At 36.1% G+C, this 20,150-nt stretch overlaps 1 protein-coding gene across 1 annotated transcript in view; it reads right to left on the reverse strand.

Moving 5' to 3' along the window:
- Nucleotides 1–20,150, reverse strand: part of LOC114645749 (telomerase-associated protein 1) — a 168,993-nt gene that overhangs the window by 38,758 nt on the left and 110,085 nt on the right. The window contains exons 29-39 of the mRNA XM_051923152.1: nt 19,333–19,465; nt 18,872–19,031; nt 17,360–17,493; nt 13,130–13,218; nt 12,011–12,125; nt 11,244–11,490; nt 11,014–11,131; nt 5,375–5,499; nt 4,759–4,858; nt 4,085–4,240; nt 2,717–2,929 (exon numbers count right to left, since the gene is read on the reverse strand). Of these exons, the coding sequence (XP_051779112.1) occupies nt 2,717–2,929; nt 4,085–4,240; nt 4,759–4,858; nt 5,375–5,499; nt 11,014–11,131; nt 11,244–11,490; nt 12,011–12,125; nt 13,130–13,218; nt 17,360–17,493; nt 18,872–19,031; nt 19,333–19,465 (1,590 nt within the window). The remainder of the gene's footprint in view (nt 1–2,716; nt 2,930–4,084; nt 4,241–4,758; nt 4,859–5,374; nt 5,500–11,013; nt 11,132–11,243; nt 11,491–12,010; nt 12,126–13,129; nt 13,219–17,359; nt 17,494–18,871; nt 19,032–19,332; nt 19,466–20,150) is intronic.

Consider the following 20,150-nt stretch of genomic DNA (forward strand, 5'->3'; position numbering starts at 1 on the left):
TCTTTGGTGTGTCCCAAAAGACTTCAGAAACCTCACAATACATCAGACTTAGATGACACCGCACTGGTCACATCTATGACAGAGACAAACTGAAATACTATGGAAAAAGCACATTAGCCTTAAATTTCTTTAAATGAATGATTTTAACTATTTTTTTAAATCAACAGGAACAATAATTAGTGTATAGTACACATGACAGTTATCAGCATCTTCAGCAGTTTGGTATCATTTTAGGGGGTTTGAAAATTGAATATCTGTTTTAATTTCCTGAGATTCATTTCATTATAATATTGATTTACTTACACAATGTTATATCATGGGCGGCATGGTGGCGCAGTGGGTAGCGCTGCTGCCTCGCAGTTGGGAGACCTGGGGACCCGGGTTCGCTTCCCGGGTCCTCCCTGCGTGGAGTTTGCATGTTCTCCCCGTGTCTGCGTGGGTTTCCTCCGGGCGCTCCGGTTTCCTCCCACAGTCCAAAGACATGCAGGTTAGGTGGATTGGCGATTCTAAATTGGCCCTAGTGTGTGCTTGGTGTGTGGGTGTGTTTGTGTGTGTCCTGCGGTGGGTTGGCACCCTGCCCTGGATTGGTTCCTGCCTTGTGCCCTGTGTTGGCTGGGATTGGCTCCAGCAGACCCCCGTGACCCTGTGTTCGGATTCAGCGGGTTGGAAAATGGATGGATGGATGGATGGATGTTATATCATGTCCTTTATCATGTGATTTTAGTTGAACACATTTGTTGTTAAGGGCACTTTTCCATTGGATGGTTGCCACTACTCATATACTATGTGCAGAAGTATTGGATGCCATCTTATTTAAGTATGGCAATACTTCAAGTGAAAAAGCCTCCTAATTCCAAAGCAATGATTAAACTATATGTTAGCACATTGATCCCTCCTTTATTTAACCAGCTTAGTTCATTGCAGACTCATTGAGTTCTGAGACTAAAATAGCTGACAGGAATCAGTTTTGGACGTGACACCAATCTATCACAGGGTGCATGCACAAACACACCCAATTTCACTTATACTCATTTAAAGTCAACTTTATTAGCACCTCATGCTAATGTTTAGGATGCCTGAGGAAAATCAGTATACTTGGACTAAACTCCAAGCAGACAATCATGGATATTTTGAGTATCAACATAAATGCTCCTGAATAACAAATTTTACTTTTGAGTCTTTATAACCTTTGGACCCAGGGAAAGGTTTGACCGAAAACTTCACCATTAGTATTGTTTCTGAATTTAAAATGAATGTAACATTTCATTACAAATACAGTACAGTGAAACCTTGGATTGCGAGTAACTTGGTCTGCGAGTGTTTTGCAAGATGAGTTAAAATTTGTAATAAATTTTAACTTGATAAACGACTGAGGTCTTGCAATACGAATCCGCTGTGCGTCACGTGGGGACTGTGGATAATCGTCTCCTATGCTCATTCTCAGTTGGCTTGCCTCACTCATATAGTCAATATCCGTATGAGCATATACTGTTTACTATAGCATGGTGACCACGAGTGAGTGCTGTAATGTGTGAGTCCCTGTCTTGCACCCCAAAACACGAGGCTGAGACTCAGTACTTTAGCAAAACCAGCTTTATTGCAGCGGGATCTACCGCTCTCCTATACAGAGACACAGCAATCAGGTAGGGTCATGACCAGGTTAGTGGTTAAGTAATACATGCCCTGCGCATTTATAATGTTCCTTGCATCACCCATCGATGGCAGGCACTTATAGAATGACTGCAATCTTTTCTGATTCACTTTTACGGCAAACTGCTGCAGCGCTGAGAGCCTGCGGTTGATTGCTTTGGGATGCTCTTCCACGTGTTGGGGGGTTGGGGGGTTGAATCCCAAAAGAGTATAGAAACCTTACAGTGTGTAAAGCATTTTTTTAAATTTTGTGTCCAAGTGTAGTGACTCTACAGGCAAAAGCAACTGTCATTAGATAGGTTTTCTGGTTAAAGTCGCAAATAAAGAAAAAGATTCCAGTGAGCCAACAGATAGCAATGATTCTAATAGTTAGAGTGAAGATTTTGTATTAATCATTTTAATATAAATATTTGTGGGTTGTGAAACAAATTATCTCATTTTCCATTATTTCTTATAGGGAAATTTACTTTGATATACAAGTCTTTTGATTACAAGCACGTTTCTGGAATGAATTATGCTTGCAAACCGAGGTTCCACTGTAATCACAAATTAGTAAAGAAAAAGGAAAAATCAATATTATAACATATTATGGCAGAGCAAACTATTCAGGAACCCTTTTAATCCAATTCAAGTTAGCAGGGAATTGAAACTTTTTCATTCAGCATTAATATTAGTTGGAGCCCAACACGTCACTGGGCTCTCTTATTCATACACCCACAGACCCAATATAGAAGAAACAATTTGTTGAGAACACATATCTTTGAGATGTGGCTTGAAAACTGGTGTACCAGGGGAAAACCTGTGCAATATACAAACTCCATGTGGACAGTGATTGGATATGGATATCAAACCCAAGGCATTTGATCTGTGAGGATGCAGTACTAACTAATGCACCATAATGTTGTACCATCCTATAGTCTACAGAGTATAATGCATATTTATTCAATAAAGATAAAAAATATTAAAATAGGAATATAAAATCATACATTTTGTTACTTATTAATTATTTTTAAAGCAAAGCAGATTTGGCTTAAATATCATAAAGGCAAAAAATCTAATTTCTTACCATTCTATCAGCCCCAGCTGTCAGTATTAATTGACCACAATCCAAAATCTGAACAAGTTCAGCTGATCCATTGAGTGCACAAAAACTGCCAATACAAACTGCAGTCGATACTGACCACAACCTAATGTCTCCATTAAGATCTCCTGACATCAACAAGTCACCAGTGGGCATGAATGCCAGTGTGCGCACTGCTGTGATATGGCCAACCAAAGTCTGAAAGAATTGGCAAGCATATTAAAATGAGTAATTATTAAATAAAATAATGTTAATTAAAAAGTCTTTTCTTAATGTGCAAGGTTTAACAAATCTGTTTAACAAATCCTGTATACATGACTGATTTATACTATGCCTTGTAGAATTCAGCTAATATAAAAATGAATATAACTCTTAGGGATTTCAGTTAATATGTGGATTGATAAATAATAGATTAGATAAACTTTATTAACCTCAAGAGGAAATTAAGATTCATACAGGAGCAGAAACATAAAAAACAAGGATACAGACTCACAAGATAAATAACACAGCTAATCAATCAATTGATCGATAAGTAAATAAAAATACTATAGATAACAAATGAGACTGTAGGACATGACAGAATATGACCATAGCATATAGTTGTAAATGCACTCTTCTAACATACATATACTACTAAAAGGTCAAATACCATGGAGAATCTTTAAAACATCGAAGGTTGTGTTTTTTTAAAAAAATAATAATTCAGATAAACTAATAAAAGTTAAAAAAGACAAAGTAATAAATCTGCTGGACAGTTGATAGACTTGGGATTATCAGTCTAGGTAGTGATTGTACAGCAACACATTAAATGCATTATCATCAATAGGTAGTAATGTTCAACATTTTTATGCTGAATTAATATAAAACACCACACTATCAACTAAATCCATACTATGCAAGCTGCTAGTCTTATTTTTGAAGTGTTCTTGACTCAATTAACTTCCATGTAGTGAAAAACAAGTTCTTTAATAATAACGCAGCATTATGTTGATCCAAAAGACTAAGAATTGGCCATCTATCTCTCTCATCTATTCACCACCTTACAACTAATGTGTGGTGAGCATACAGGCACAATAATGGCTGCCCAGCATCATCCAGGTGGCTACTACATATTGGTGGTGGCTGAAATGGTTCCCTTCTGTCTATATAAAGTTGTTTAAGTGGTGAGAAAAAGTAGTTAATTATTATTATTGTTATTAAAGAAATGCACTTTCAAATTTATTTTTAATTACTTTGTCTATTTAAGTGATGCATTACATCTTTTTCATTTGTACTGTGTAACATTGAAGACTTGGCAGTATTTTGTTTATCATTTAAAGAGCAAAGCCTTTTCGAAACTACTATAATACTTACACTAAAAATCTGTTTTGACAGCCAATCCCAAATAACTATCGATCGATCCCATCTCCCAAAAGCTATTAGCTGACCATCTGGATGAAAGCTCACACAGTTTAGAGGAGAAGAATTTGAAAGTGATTCAACAAGGTTTCCTTTATTTGTAGTCCATACCTGCACGGAAATAATACATTGCCCAGATAAAAATTAAAATATCCAAAACCCATTTTTTTCTTACAAGGAGGAAAAAAAAATGTTTAGTTAAAGCTCAGCTACCATTCTATCACATTTCAATGGGAATAAAAGATGCCAATTTCAAAACTTATCAGACTAATCACTTGGGTCGATTGTGTGTACTGCCCCATCCAGGGCAGGTTCCACCTAGTCTCTGCTGCATTAGTTTTGACCAAGAGAAATGCAAAGTGAAAACAATTAAATTGATACAAGTATATTTATTATAAATTGCCCTTAGTATTGTAATCTACACTATGTTTGACATCAATACTTTTATTTTCTATTAACATAAAAGAAAATTATTTCCTGTTTGTGACATGTGTTATCATTTTTTTTTAATACTATGCATTAAACAAATAAAGCAATGTGTCTTTTCATAGTTAAGCCAAATGTTAATGCATCTACATTCCCCACATAAGCATTATTACTAATGTAATATGTGTTCAGTTATTATTTACCTTTAAATCCATGTCTAAAGAAACTGTTAAAGCATACTTTTTGTCTGGACTGATATCACTCCCTGTGATCTGTTTCCGATGTGCTTCTATATGCATCAGCCTAAGAAATAATTTAAAAGAAGTTAAAGATGTAAATCTAGACCTATTTAAATGTTAGACTGCTTTTGATGACACAGATGCATATTAATATCTCAAGGGCCATAACATTGTTTTTTTGTATTTCATTAACAGTGTTCATTTTCTTAAATTTTATAATAAAAACATCATCATATATGTTTAAAAGGTGCTAAGAATTGTTAGTGTAAAAAAAGTTATATAAATCATGCAGTGACAAGTAGGACATATTAACATACTCATAATCACAATGTGTACAACATGCCCATAAAGTGTGTTTAACAATTTGTTATTTTAACTTTTAAGATAAAAAGTAAAGAATGTAGTCTCAGTGGACTAAGGTAAAAGTCAGCTGTAATTATATTTTTACTTTACAATGACCATATTTAAAATCTGGTTTCATTCCATTGTGGGGAAATGTGTCCACATAAAGTGACAAAGAAAAATATTTGAAATTTCAGTATAGAGTGAATAGGTTTTTATTTGCAAGTTTTGATATTACCTGCATCCACTTACAACGTTCCACTGTTCAATTTGCCCACTGAACGATGTAGAAAATATTGTTTCTTCATCCAGAAAGACACAAGTTGATATACCATCACAAATACTGGCAATTGTCCTAATTTCCTGGAATAAATAACGAGATATCCATATTGTCCATGATTAATGGATCATTAACGGATTGCACAGATAACGCAGCCACAGGGGATGAACAAACCATGTGTGTTTCTTTGTGCTGGTCCCACGCACAGATAAATGGGGAGAGTTATTTCTGGAAGGGCACCCATTGTAAAATTTTGCCAGATTCATATGTGAACAAAAACAACACAGATTTCCATACCGGATTGGCTGAAGCCCGGGTTCACAACGGTCACCACCAGTACTGTTTGCAAACAGGGGGCTGGTAGAAAATGGGCTACTGCTAGCTGAAGAAGAACAGGAGGGAAGGTGTGTCCAGAGGCAGGAGGAGAGGAGGAAGGTAAAGAGAGTGAAAGCGGGAATAGGAACTTTGACTATTGGCAGTATGACTGATAAGAGGAGGGAGTTAGCTGATGGAGAGATGATGGAGAGAAGGAATGTTGATATATTGTGCTTGCAAAAGACTAAATGGAACTGACCTCTGTGTCTTGGAGTATAAAAGAAATGCCACCCTGCACCAAAATGTGGAGAATGGGCAAGATGGTAAAAAATAAATAAATAAAAAATGCACTCACTGATTAAAACTGCATAAAGGTATGCGAATGAATATGAATAATGTTGCATCAGTGCCACAATGTTTTCCGAAAATTACTATACAGGTCATAAAATTAATTATTCCAAATATTATATATACCTATGTCTCTGTTTATTTGTCAGTGCGGCTTTGACATCATGGACCATAAGGTGCATACTAAACACTTAATAAAACTGAATAAAAAAATTCAAGTGACAATAAGATACCAAGAAGGCAGATTTACCAGCGTTTGTGTGTCAGCTTTTATCCCTCTAGATCAGAGAATTTCCAGTTCATTTGTCTCAAAACACCACTCACATCCACAGTTATTCCCAGTTTCAAATAAAAAGTAACAGCGTCAGATCTGGGGTGGTGGGGTTGTATTGAGATAGTGACTGAGACCTGAGACAACAAAATTGGGGGGGGGGGGGGGGGGTGGGGTGGGGGGATTGGGGGGAGCTAACTTTTACAAGTACCGTTGTAAAAGTTACAGTTTCAAATCAAATGTATGCTTTTATTATATAATAGTAATAAAAATAACAGCTCACTACTCAAAATGGTAACTGGTGGACCCGGGAATTGAATCAGCAACCTCTTGATTATAAGTCAGCAACTCTTACTGCTGCACCACCCAAGAAGTAGTCATTGACTTACCCTAAGGCAACTTCTTTTTCTTCGGTTATATTTTTGAATAAAGTGCACTTGTTTTGTTATACATGTACCTTTTGTGAAAGTGTTTATTTGATATTTGGACTTCAGTCACATTATACACTTCATGTCTACATTTTGTCAATTATTACTAAAACATGAAAAACATTTCTGTTTTAGCGATGTGTTTACATAGATTGTTGTAGACATGGAACACACACGAAACGCATGCATTCCAAATGATAATCTATTATTTACCTTCTACAACTCCAGGCACTTCACTTCAAGATAAACACTGATCACTGAGAACCTTCTTTGCAAATTGAGCTGTGGCGGTGGGCGGGGGGATGGGATAGCAGGCTGCTTGTGCTGATCGACACATTTACAACACAAAAGACGCTGACAGAGTGGTGCGAAGGGATTTAAGATGGGCTGGGATTACGAGTTTTTTCGTAGGCTTCGGTAATTCTAGTGTTAATGCAATCTTGGAAAGTGACAGGAGTGAAGTGAGTGGAGAAGAACTGTACTGGTACAGATTTTTAAGAATAAGGGGGTTGTGCAGAGCTGTTTTAACTACAGAGGGATAAAATTGATGAGCCACAGTTTGAAGTTATGAGAAAGAGTAGTGGAAGCTAGGTTAAGAAGGAAGGGGATGATTAGCGAGCAGCAAAAAGGTTCCATGCAATGTTTGCTCTGAGGGTGTTGATTGAGAAGTATAGGGAAAGCCAGGAGTTGCATTGTGTCTTTGTGAAACAGGAGAAAGCATATGACAGGGTGCCTAGAGAGAAGTCATGGTATTGTATGAGGATGTCAGGAGTGGCAGAGAAGTATGTACGAGGGAAGTGTAACAGTGGTGAGGTCTGTGATAGGAGTGATGGATGCATTCATGGTAGATGTGGGATTACATCAAGGATTGGCTCTGAGCTCTTTCTTATTTGTAATGGTGATGATAAGGTTGATAGATGAGACAGGAGTCCCCATGGGCTATGATGTCTGCAGATGAATTGTAATCTGTAATGAGAGTTGAGAAGACACTGGAAAGGAGGCGATAGGAGAAGAATAAAGGTCAGTAGGAACAAGACAGAATACATGTGTGTAAATTGCAGGAGGAATGGTAAGAATACAAGGAGTAGAGCTGGTGAAGGTGGATAAGTTTAAATACTTGGGATCAACAGTACAGAGTAACAGAGTGTGGAACAGAGGTGAGGAAGAGAGTGCAGGCAGGGTGAAGTGGGAGGAGAAGAGTGTCAGGAGTGATTTATGACAGATAGGTACCAACAAGAGTGAAAGAGGAGGTCTACAAGATAGACATGTTTTAAGGATTGGAGACAGTGGCACTGACAAAAAGACAGGAGACAGAGCTAGAGGTAGCAGAGTTAAAGATGTTAAGATTTGCATTGGGTGTGAGGAAGATTGACAGTATTAGAAATGAGTGGACATGTGCAGAGGAGAAATGCTGGATATATTGGGAAAAGGATGCTAAGGATGGAGCTGCTATGTAAGAGGAAAAGAGGAAGGGGTAAGTGAAGGTTTATGGATGTGGTGAGAGAGGACATGCAGGTGGTGGTGTAACAGAGCAAGATGCAAAGGACAAGAAAATATGGAAAAAGATGATCTGCTGTGGCAACCCCTAACAGGAGCAGCCAAAAGAAGAAGAATAAAAACATATTGTACAGATAAGTGAATGCAGTAAGCACAAAAGAAATATTAAAGCTCAAAAATAAATGAAGTTAATTTAGAAAGGGTATGTCTTTATTCTTAAGGTTTATAAAGAACATTTTTATTATTAATCAAATTTACCTAGAAAGGTACTAGCGTTGAATGAATGAAATCCAAAGGGACTGTATTTGAGCTGGGGTGGGAACTGATGTCTCTTGAGCTATGAGAGAGTAGCTCTAACCAACTGTACCAGTACAGCACATAAACTTAATTAGATTATTTCTTTATTACTTAGGTCAAAGTATACTGCTTAGTTAATTAAATGTACCTGTGACTGCAACATAAAAATGGATTAAAAAATTTTATTAACAGCAGGAGTGGTAGCTGTTTTAGTAAGTTTGCAGAATAACATTAATTAAATCAGATTTTAATGTATAAGAGAGAAATTTAGAACTCACAATTTTGTGAATCCACAAATACACATAGAACTGCATAGTTGCATAGAGATTACCATTGTGACCTTATTGTGACATTGCACTTAGATATAGTTTTGTTCTAGTAAGGGTTCTTTCCTTTTTGATTTTTGGCATGAACTCTTATCTTTCATGATATTCTGGGAACTCTGATTGTCTCCCACCGTGTAATAAGATTCAGTTAAGGCTGATCAGTAACACTGAATTGGTTCTGTGTTAGTGAGTGAGGTTGTGTGAACGATTGCGTCCATGCATGGATCCCATTTAAGTAAAATGGAAGATCTATGCTGTGCTAACTGCCACTGGATAAGCTGCAGCACACTTGTATTAGACTGCATATCTAAATACCTATTCTAAAATAAAAAAAAGAATTTAATGTCAAAACCAAACACAACCTGCTACATTTATATTAAAAACAATAAAAACCTTAACCAACAAATTAGTCAATATTTCAGATTTGAATGTTCATCTTAAAAATCTTTATATATAGATTAGGAATTTTAGGTGCTATGTGGACATTCCTGTATACAATATATTAAATGAATGCCATTAACATGCTGTTTTTATTTATTTTTTACAACTTTAAAATATTAATCAGTTCATGACACTGAAATACAAATGGTACATGGTAAATATTGGGTAAAACTCAATATGGACAAAAATTCTGCATTAAAGGAATATTCCAAATAAAAAAAAATATATTTTTAAACATGTTACTTATTCTGTGTGTTTCAAAAAATTTCATGGTTTTAAGGAGAAAGCACAATACACTTCAACTGGGAACAATGCTAAAAAAACAGCAAAAAATATCAAAATGGGTGATGACTCTGAGGCTAGGGATTTGTGCTGGCAATTTGAAGTTAACGGTTCGAATCCCATAACTGCCAGAAGTGATTCCACTCCGTTGGGCATTTGAGCAAGGCCCTTAACCTGAAATTGCTCCATCCTGGGTATGACGTTAACCTGCATTAGCAGGTTCTCCAACTTGCAAGGGAAAATGTGGGGATTGGTGGAAGGATTGGTACTCCAGCCATTGTAAAAAAAAAAAAAAAAAAAAAACCTCACACTGCTCCATTCTATCTGAACTAGTGTGGTGCTGAGATGTCACTTGTTGCACAGCTATACTCGGGTCCTAATTTGGGATGCTAAGGTGGTTCGTCACCCTGTATCAGTGCATGCTCCCAACCCCACTCTCTCTAATATCAAAATGTACATGAAAAAAATCTCCATTTTGTTGTGTGGCACAATCATTATTTTAGATATTAAGTTGTGCTACAGGCTGGCAATGTCTGAAACACATCTGGAAAATTCTTATCATGCTCAAATGTGAACCTTATAAACTGGTTTCCTGGGTACAGAACCATTAATCGTGAGAGTAGTAAGAAGTGTCAGGTGCTAATAATAATAATAATAAAATACTGAAAGAACACAATATTTGGGCCTTTTTCCAGGTTGAAGAAGATATAGTATTTTCCATGCCTGTAGATCACTGTCTCAAGAAACCCTTGATATTGTGCTCTGAGAAGGGTATCTCAGTTTGCTTTTTGGTTGATTAAGATTAGTTTCCCTTCCCCTTTCTATAGTGCCACAGAAATAAAAGCTGTGAAGGAGTTAGAAAGTGTTCTGTAAGGATCAGCCTTCTTCTTGCTTTCATCCCCTCTGTTTAAGTGTGCATGTTCTCCCCTTTCTTTATCTATCTACTGTTGACTCCCTCAAAACGTATTTGCTGCTTATGTTGCCCTCAGGGAAATCAAGAGTCCCAGGGGGCCTGGTGGACAACCACCACAAATTTCCCCCCATTATAGATGAAGCCCAAGTTTCTCTTAAGTCTGACTTTTCTTAGGTTTTTGTCAACATTACACAGTAATGCTTCTGCCTGTAAAACACATAAAATACTCAGAGAAATATCCTTATGTTTTTTTCAAGAAAGCTGAAGGCTATCCATTTTACCAATGATAACATTAGTGAACTAATTAAGGATATTTAAGGCTGTTACTTTAATTGATGTGGAACAAACAGTTTTGAAAGAAATGACTATGCTAGCAGCATGTCCTAAAACACACTGCTAAAATTAGTGTGAGGTAATGCAAACCAATATTCATAATCAACAAAAACACTGTTTCATTTTTTCAATGAAAATAATCTCACCTGGCCTGTAGCTGCTGTAATCAAATGGAGGAATCCTTGATTTGTACCAACAACTGCAATTTTACCAGATGGACTCACAGCCACACAAGCAGGAACAGAGGAAAAGTGCACTGTTTTACTGAATAATGACAGATGTGTTAATAAAAGCAAAGTTTACTTTGAAAAATAAGCATCATAATTGCATTTCATTGCTTCCGAAAAGCAACATGGCCAGTGGAAAATATGTTTACCTAATGATGTTCCTTGGTTTCTGAGGTTTGTTGAGCCATTTCATCACATGGAAACCAGGACTTGTATTGTCTAAAACATTTTGAGCCCTGTGACAGACAGCAGAATAGCTGGGCTCATTGATAGCCTGTTGCCAGAAAAGACAAGGTTCCTGAGAAAGAATGGAGTGATTTCGATGAAGAAAATCTTTAAAAGGCTCCAGTGAACTTTGAGAAGTTAAACTTGGATTTTCATGTAGAATGACTGAATCTATAACAAAACAGAAAATTGGCTGTGTTAAACATACAAACCAGTAATACTGAACTACTAATACGACTGCAAACATCATATACTGTACAGTTCTACCAGTGTAAACATATTATATGTTGCAGCTTAGGCAATTTCTGAAAAAAAAAGTAAAAAAAAAAAATATGTATCCATTGTTTATTTTCACTTCTTCTGGGTGAGTGCCAAAGTGAGTTAGAACCTCTTACAGAAACACAATGCACAAAGCAGGAAATGGTCCTTGACTGGTTACCAATCCGTAGCTGGACACACTTTCATACTATAACAGAAAACATTCAAGTTGAAAATATATCTTTGGACTATAAGAGTAAAATAAAATTCCAGAATGAAATCCACATGAAAAATTATCACAAGAAGTTAAACTAATCAGGACTAAAATTAGCGTCCAAGCATAGTCAGTCAATAGCAATGAGGTACACCATTATGCCACTGTGAGTTAAGGTAAAGATACAATTTAGAATTAAGGTTTTCAAATGGTACGTACCATAAAGGCTGTAAGCCTGTAAAAGTTCTGGAAGTAGACCTAACTGCACATGTGCACAGATAAAATGAACATTACTAAGCAGGCTTTGCAGATGATACAACTCTCCACTGTAAACCTAAAAGTAAGAAAATGAACAGTAATCATGAATAACAAATGTATATACGTACCCTTTTTAAATCTCACTCTTCTTCAAGCACAGAATCTATCTGGGTCTGGGTTTGAAAAAATGTAGACTACAATAATGAACACTCCATAGTTCCCATAACTACTTTAAACACTTTTCTTTACCTCAGGCCTGCATCCATTATTTCTGTTACATGCTACTTGACTTTCAATTTACTCATGCCAATTGCTGCTAATCTTGTCTTTTAGTATTTACTCTCCTCTAACAATTCTTGTCAATATTCTTCCTTTATGAGCAATGTTTCTTTAGCGTTCTTCACAAATGTAATACTTCTCTGTAATAAACTGACATTTTGTATATATGTGAAAATTTGAAGTCCACACCGCAATCATATAGTCCATCTGGGGCTATTAACAGTATGTGAAACAGCTTATACTCTTTCGTTTCTCAAGAGACAACAGATGCAATTCTGCTGCCATTGTTCAAATGTAGAATTGGTTTTGCTTGCAATACTGGTTGATTATAGGTTTAACATCTTATATTGCTTGTATTTTTCTATTTTAAAGTCAACAATCTATCCTTCAATATTGTTCAATATAACCTCTGCTGCTGATATTTTATTCATCATAAGCATTCTTTTTGTGTATCTCAAACTTTGAGTACCACACAATGAATAATGCAGACAAGTTAAAATGAATTAATATTTTACATTTTGTAATATTCTTTTACTTAAATGATTTTCATTTTGTAGTAATTGAAATATGAATGTCTTAATGGAGTATAAATGATTTTAATACCATAATTTCAATTAAGTTTAATTCATTTTAGTAGGCATGACTAAGTTTAAAATAAGCAATTTTGCTAACATGGATGGTTACAAACATTCAAATAAATAAGTGAAACTATCAGTTTGATTCACACAAATAGGATATTCTGTTTTAGCCGCTGATTTAAAACATTGTCATTACATATCCCAACAAGCAAACCATACTCACAAGATGAAATGGAAGTTGAGCTAAAGCTAAAGTATCACAGTATTTAAATGTTCCATTTCCATCTGGATCTGAAAGTTTCCATAGATGACCTACAGCAAAGGGATAATCAATTTATTAGTGTAGAAAAAAAAAATAAAACCTCTATAACAAAATGCCTTAATACTAGAATTACCAGAGTCTACGAAAAAACTTGTAGATCCGGCCCACCTTAAAACCGTTCTCACCTCTCTTTTGTCTTCAAAATGTTCACTAAGTTTTCCCAGCTCATGCCTTGTTTGATTATCTGGGAGTGACTAAACTGGAGTTTTAGAGTGGAAATAATAGATCGTTATTTGGAACACACGCATTTCATGTGTGTTCCGTTTCTACAGTAATCTGTGTAAACACATTGTTAAAACAGAAACTTTTTCATATTTTAATAATAAATGTTACAAAATGTAGGCATAAACTATAGAATGTGTGAAGCCTGATGGCTAAACATCAAATAAACACTTTTACAAAAGGTTCAATGCTGTAACAACACCTTCCGTGGCGTAACGCTGAGATTTGCTGACTCAGAGCACAGCAGCCCTGCTGCGCTGTAGAGACCCGACTTCGATTCCCCACTGGGGAAGAAGTGTTTTTTTTTTTCTTTGTAGCCTCAAACGGACATAAAATTTACAAATTGGTATGCACTTTAAATCATTAAGGTTAAAATGTCGATCGCGGTTATTTCTGTTGATTAATTCATACTTTTGTACTTAGAGTCAGAACGGGAGCTTATTCAGCTTCTGATCTGACTCTAAGTAACAGCACCGGTATAAATCACACCCAATCTGACACTGTTCATTTTCAAATAATATTGCATTACTTCGACGATGTTTTCTGATTGGTACTATTCGCGTCATAAAATGATTTCTTCAAAACGTCACATATATTTGTTTTGAGATAATGAACAGAGCTGCAAATTACAGATGCTTGTTCAGTGTAATAGGAACCATATCACAGAGAGGTGTGTACACTGCAACACAAGTACACATGTCGTAAATGTAGGAAGGGCGCTCCTTGGGTGAGCTATAGTGCGTCTATGTGAAAACAGCAGTGCCAGATGGGGAGTGTCTGATGATTGCATATAGCGCTGAAGTTACTGCTCTTTACTATGCTTTCCTCTGCATGTCCTGGAGTAAAAAAGAAACAGCATACAGCAACATGTGGGGACTGGCAAGATTGGGGGAAAACAAACACGCGGCCGTATGTATCGTGATACATTGCAGAGCTATAGCGCATCTTTATGTGAAAACAGCAGTGTCAGATGGGGTAGGGAAGGATCCTGAACGCGACTGTGAGAATGAAAAGTGAATTAAAAAAAACAAAAACAAAGCTAACCTTTACAAATATCATAAATTACACCGGCTGTTACAGACTGAAATCAAATGTATCTTTTTATTCTAAAATAGTAAAAATAAGTGCAGTTCACTTCTCAAAAGGGAGTTGAGCAGGATCAAACTCGTGACCTTTTGATTCCCAATCAGCAACTGATACTGTTGCGCCACGGGGCCGTCGTAGTAAATGAATGTCAATGTCACACACTAAGGCGGCTTTTTTTTTTTTTCTGCAGTTATATTTTTGAATAAAAGCGCACTTGTTCTGTTATATTTGTACCTTTCGTGAAAGTGTTTCTTTGATATTTGGACTTCAGGCTTCATACATTATATAGTTTATGCCTACATTTTGTCATTTACTACTAGAACATGAAAAAAGTTTCTGTTTTAAAAATGTGTTTACACAGATTACTGTAGAAAACAGAAACACACATGAAATGCGTGTGTTCCAAATAACGATCTATTATTTCCACTCTAAAACTCCACTTCACTCCCAGACAATCAATTAAGGCATGAGCTGGGAGAAGTTTGCAGCTTGTCTTTATCTGCACATTTAGAGGAAAAAGGATGCTGGCGGAGAGCTGCAAATGGACTTAAGAAGCGATTTAAGGTGGGACGGATCTACGAGTTTTTTCGTAGGCTCTGGTAATTCTAGTGTTAATCTTAACAAAGAATGACTAATGTACTAGGGTGTTGTACCGTGTTAGCCATTATGAATGTAGAGAAAAGCCAAGCAAAATGACACCTTTTATTGGCTAACTAAAAAGATTACAATATGCAAGCTTTCGAGGCAACTCAGGCCCCTTCTTCAGATGCCTGAAGAAGGGGCCTGAGTTGCCTCGAAAGCTTGCATATTGTAATCTTTGTAGTTAGCCAATAAAAGGTGTCATTTTGCTTGGCTTTTCTCTACAAAGAATGACTAAGGAAGCAGAAACAAAATTAATATATATACCTGTTAAATAAAGAGCTATGTCTTTTTAAAATGCATAGCTCATAAATAGAAACAAGGGTGGCACGGTGGGGCAGTGGTAGCACTTCTGCCTCACCATAAGGAGACCTGGGATCACTTCCCGGGCCCTCCCTGTATGGAGTTTGCATGTTCTCCCCGTATCTGCATGGGTTTCCTCTGGGTGCTCCGGTTTCCTCCCACAGTCCATAGACATGCAGCTTAGGTGACTTGGCGATCCTAAATTGTCCCTAGTGTGTGCCTGGTGTGTGTGCGTGCATGTGTGTGTGTGTGTGTCCTGCGGTGGGCTGGTGCCCTGTTCTGGGATTTGTTCCTGCCTTGCGCCCAGCATTGGCTGGGATTGGCTCCAGCAGACCCCCGTGACCCTGTGTTAGGATACAGCGGGTTGGAAAATGACTGATTGATAAATAGAAACAGCTATATAAATAATTAATAAAATAATTAGAAGTTCGATGAAATAAATAGTTTGGGAAAAATCTCAAACCACTGGAAAATAACAAAATAAATGTATTTTTCTTTTCACTCATATTTAAATAACATGATATTCTTTCAAAACATTTCATAGTTCATTCATTCACATACTTGTTTAATTAAATGTCATTAATTCAATGACCCACTTTACAATGAATGAGACACAGATTATCAATGGATTCAATCAGTAGTTTTTCCCATATTTCATATGAAATCAATGTCGGCACCACTCCCCAACACAACATGGAGAGCTACTGTATGTGAACAAAATCCCATTATACAGTAATTCCTCATAAATGATGAGACAGTGGCCCAGCTTATTTATTTTAGAAAAGCATTAAAGTAAAAATTATTTTTTAAAAACATGGCATGCATTCATTTCATTCATCATTTGACCCAGAAACTTGTGCTCCTAATTTAAGCAGTATTTCTTAATTAAAAAGGAAGACTTAAATATTAAATGAGTCCACTTCAAAGCAGAAGAGATACAGGTTTCAGAAAACATGCCCTCTGCATATATGAGGACAGCAAACAAGTTGGAAGCTATTATTACACTCAAACCACTGTATTTCCTGAGAGAAGGTATGTATCTCTGTAGCTGTTCAAAAATGACACTACTTTTAATCAAAAATATATATATCCAATAATAAAATGAAAAAAATGAGCGGCTACATTATGACACGCATAGGTTTAGGGTGTGGAAAGGGAAAAAAAAAAAGGCAGAACCTATTGAAAGTTCTACATAATGTGCAAACTCCACAGTATCATTCAGAGCTTTGAGTCATTAGCATTGAATAAATGTGCCACCACAACTATCAAGATCAATAGGCAAGCTTCTTGGTGTTGATTGCTTATATTAGTCTAGTTTCCGAAAATGGAAACATGTCTCCAGAGCTACATGACTAATGAGGGTTTGAAAACTGTTCCCATGAATAACACAAATGGTAGTCTTGAGTGGTAAGTTTCAGGGCTTTTTTTTCAGGTTTCATGTTCTTTTTTTTAATTTGGAAGTAATACTTCACGTAAGACCACATGTTTCTAGCACAAATTAAGGTATGGCACTATTGTGAAGGGATAACTTCAACTTAAAATATTTCAAACTTATTATTTATTAAATTCTTGCCAAATTAAAAAAAAATATGTTTTACTATTTCTACTGAAAAAATGTGATCCTATCTAATTTTAAGTAAAACAAGGCATTCTTTTTCCACAAAATTACAGATGGTAAATGAGTTTCTCTTAATTGGTAGACAGGATTCTTCCACTTAGATCCATCCACATTCTTAACATGGTTAATGAAGTTATAATATTTTAGGTGACCAAAAAAAACTCAAACCAAGTCTACTTGATTTCTGGAACAGTGGCACTAAACCACAGAGTCACTTCTCTGTTCATATTGTTAATGATGAGGTTAAATTATAGGTACTTTACCTGCCAAAAGACGATGCGCTGTTTTTTCTAGGGAAAGCTTCTTTAAATAATGCTTCTCTATTACTTCTTGAACAATGCCATTCTTTAGATATAGCAGAGAATCAGGGTTTTCACTACATTGTTGGCCAAACACACTGCAATACATAAATCATTATTATAATGTAATGAGGTTTAATGAAGCAGATAATTCTGTAATAGAACATTCATATATACTAATTTAAGGTAAATGTAAACTTAAGGAGATGATACAGAATGGAACAACAGGAAAGTCAAGAGATCTATATGCACAAAGGCAAACAGTCTAATATAAAGTTTAAGAAACAATGTTACAATAAACAAATGTGAGACCACATGTAGTGGGAATTGGCACTGTGCGCCACTCTGGGCTTTTGTTGTTCATGGACCAAACATATTACTGGCGAGAGACTTAGAAGACACAGACAAGAAATTGTAAAAGGGATAAAGTGTTCTTTATTTTAGGTACTCTCAACACAAAAAATGTTCAATGATGAAACCAAAAACAAAACTCAGTACGGTGTCAACTCAAACCTAGTCACCAAGTGACACTCACACAAAAGAAAACAAAAATGGCAAACAAATATTTATGGAATATTCAGTCTTTTCTCTTTCTCCTACTCTAAACAAAAATCAGGAAGGGAAAAAAAACTCTTGTACAAAGCACTTCTTACACTTAAAGAAAACTGCCTTCTTTATACTGTATTTCTTTCCAAAAGTACAATAATCAAGGAGAAAAAAAAGCTATATTCAAAAATACACAAAAAACATACAAGAAGAGAAGAACCATTTTAAGACCTCCTCTAGCCTGCACAAGTGCTCTAACACGCTCACCAGATTACTTTCTCTCTATCTCTAATACTCAGAAGGTTTACCCACATACTTAACCCGATCAACAGAACATGATTTCTAGTGTTTGCTTTCACGTATTATGCACAGGAAGATTGTGGCACCCAATTCCCACCAATGCACACCCATTCCCTCCTATACGAGAGCATGAAGAAACGCTGTACCACGATGTGCTTCCCCACCTACAGGAACATTCCAGTTAGTGCAGTTTTAGCTGCCACAGTTGCCCTAAGGCAACAAAACTGTACTTTCTCTCACTCTCTCCATTTACTCCTGGTCATATTCTCGTCTGTAAGTACTCCTTTCACTAACTTTTACCCAAAACTTTATTAAACGCTTACAGCTTTCTGTTAAATGTGTCAGTTTAATGGTGTTATTGCTCTCTTCTTATCACAGCCACAGGATAAAAATGGACTACTGATTTCACCCATCCACATACTCAACCCACCAATGTAGCCCTCTGTGCATATAACCTGAGCTGCTGTGAAGCCACATCCACACCTGAAATATACAGTATCTCCTACATTCTCAAAGCAAGTGTGCCTCTTTTATGATAGTCTTTAAAATGAAAGTAAGTTTTTTATTTTTAATTTGTGGTACACATCACCAAAACACAAAAAAAAAAGGAATTTCCAGAAAAATTCTTACCTTTGTAAAGCTCTCATCAAATGCAAAAACAATGCCATTGGAATAACACTCTTAGAATTCCTTACAGAACTTGTTATATCCTTCCAAGAGAGTGCATGACTCTCTTTGTTTAATGTGTTGCACATAGATAACAATTCATAAATGTCCCTTTCTCGCAAACCTGGAAAAAAAAGTTAACCTATAATATTCACATCATGTCTTATAACCACTAGATTGTCAGGAGTATTTTAAAGAATTTATTAGAATTACTTAATTATGTAATGTTTCTTAAAGTAAGAAAGTACAAAATTTAAGTCCCCTGCTGGATTGAAGATGCAGTTAAACACACACCTGCATGCTGTTGATGAAGAGAAATACTGAGACTGATAAAATCAAACTATGGGCAGAGGAAAACAAATTACTTAACAATTATTGCTATTTTGCAAATGAAAGCCCCCAACAGACTGTATTAATGGCCTTACCAAACTTGCTGACAGCTAATGCTGCAATGAGCAAGGAAACATGTTTAACTTTACTGTACTCTTCCACATCAGATAATACTTGTAGAATTAGATCATTTAGTGTTGAAGGTATTCTCTGAAGTTCATCTTCCATCTATTCCAAAAAAAAGGATATTTGAAAAGTCTAGAATATATTGGAATGACAGATCATTTAGGACTACTAAAAATTAATACAATTATTTGTAAAATTCACTTTAATCATTAAGATACTTTTGATTTGTCTATATCTATATATATTATAACAAATAAATCCTGGGATGAGATGTGACTTTTTCACAGAGATACTTTCACATCCCGCGAGATGAGACTTTGTGCCAAGAGATTTAACCACGCCCGGAAATAAAAGACAAAGAGTAGATGACAAAGTAGAACATCATAAAGAATTCAAAAACACTGGCACGATACACATTCAGAGAAGGTTAGAGATAATGAAAGTACTAAAATTTGAAAGTCTCAAAAATGCTAGTAAAGATCGCATCAGTGCAAACAATTGGAAATTATTACTCAGTGAAATAACAGAACAGCAAAAAGAGATTGAATATATTGTTCGGATTTAAACTAAGTTGGAGACTTGTAGATCATCTAATTCATGTTGCCATCAGAGAAAAGTAATTAAAAGATTTGTTGTCTGGTGAAAGTGAAATCCACATCTGCAAGCGGCAGAGACATGAAGTGTCTGGCGTGTAGCACAGACCAGTGGGGGTTGGCGAGTGAAGCGAGCAGGGGGCGAGGGTGTGTTATATATATATATATATTATAAAATCCAACATTTGTCTGTC

Source organism: Erpetoichthys calabaricus, chromosome 2, assembly GCF_900747795.2.
Source record: "Erpetoichthys calabaricus chromosome 2, fErpCal1.3, whole genome shotgun sequence".
NCBI lineage: Eukaryota > Metazoa > Chordata > Cladistia > Polypteriformes > Polypteridae > Erpetoichthys > Erpetoichthys calabaricus.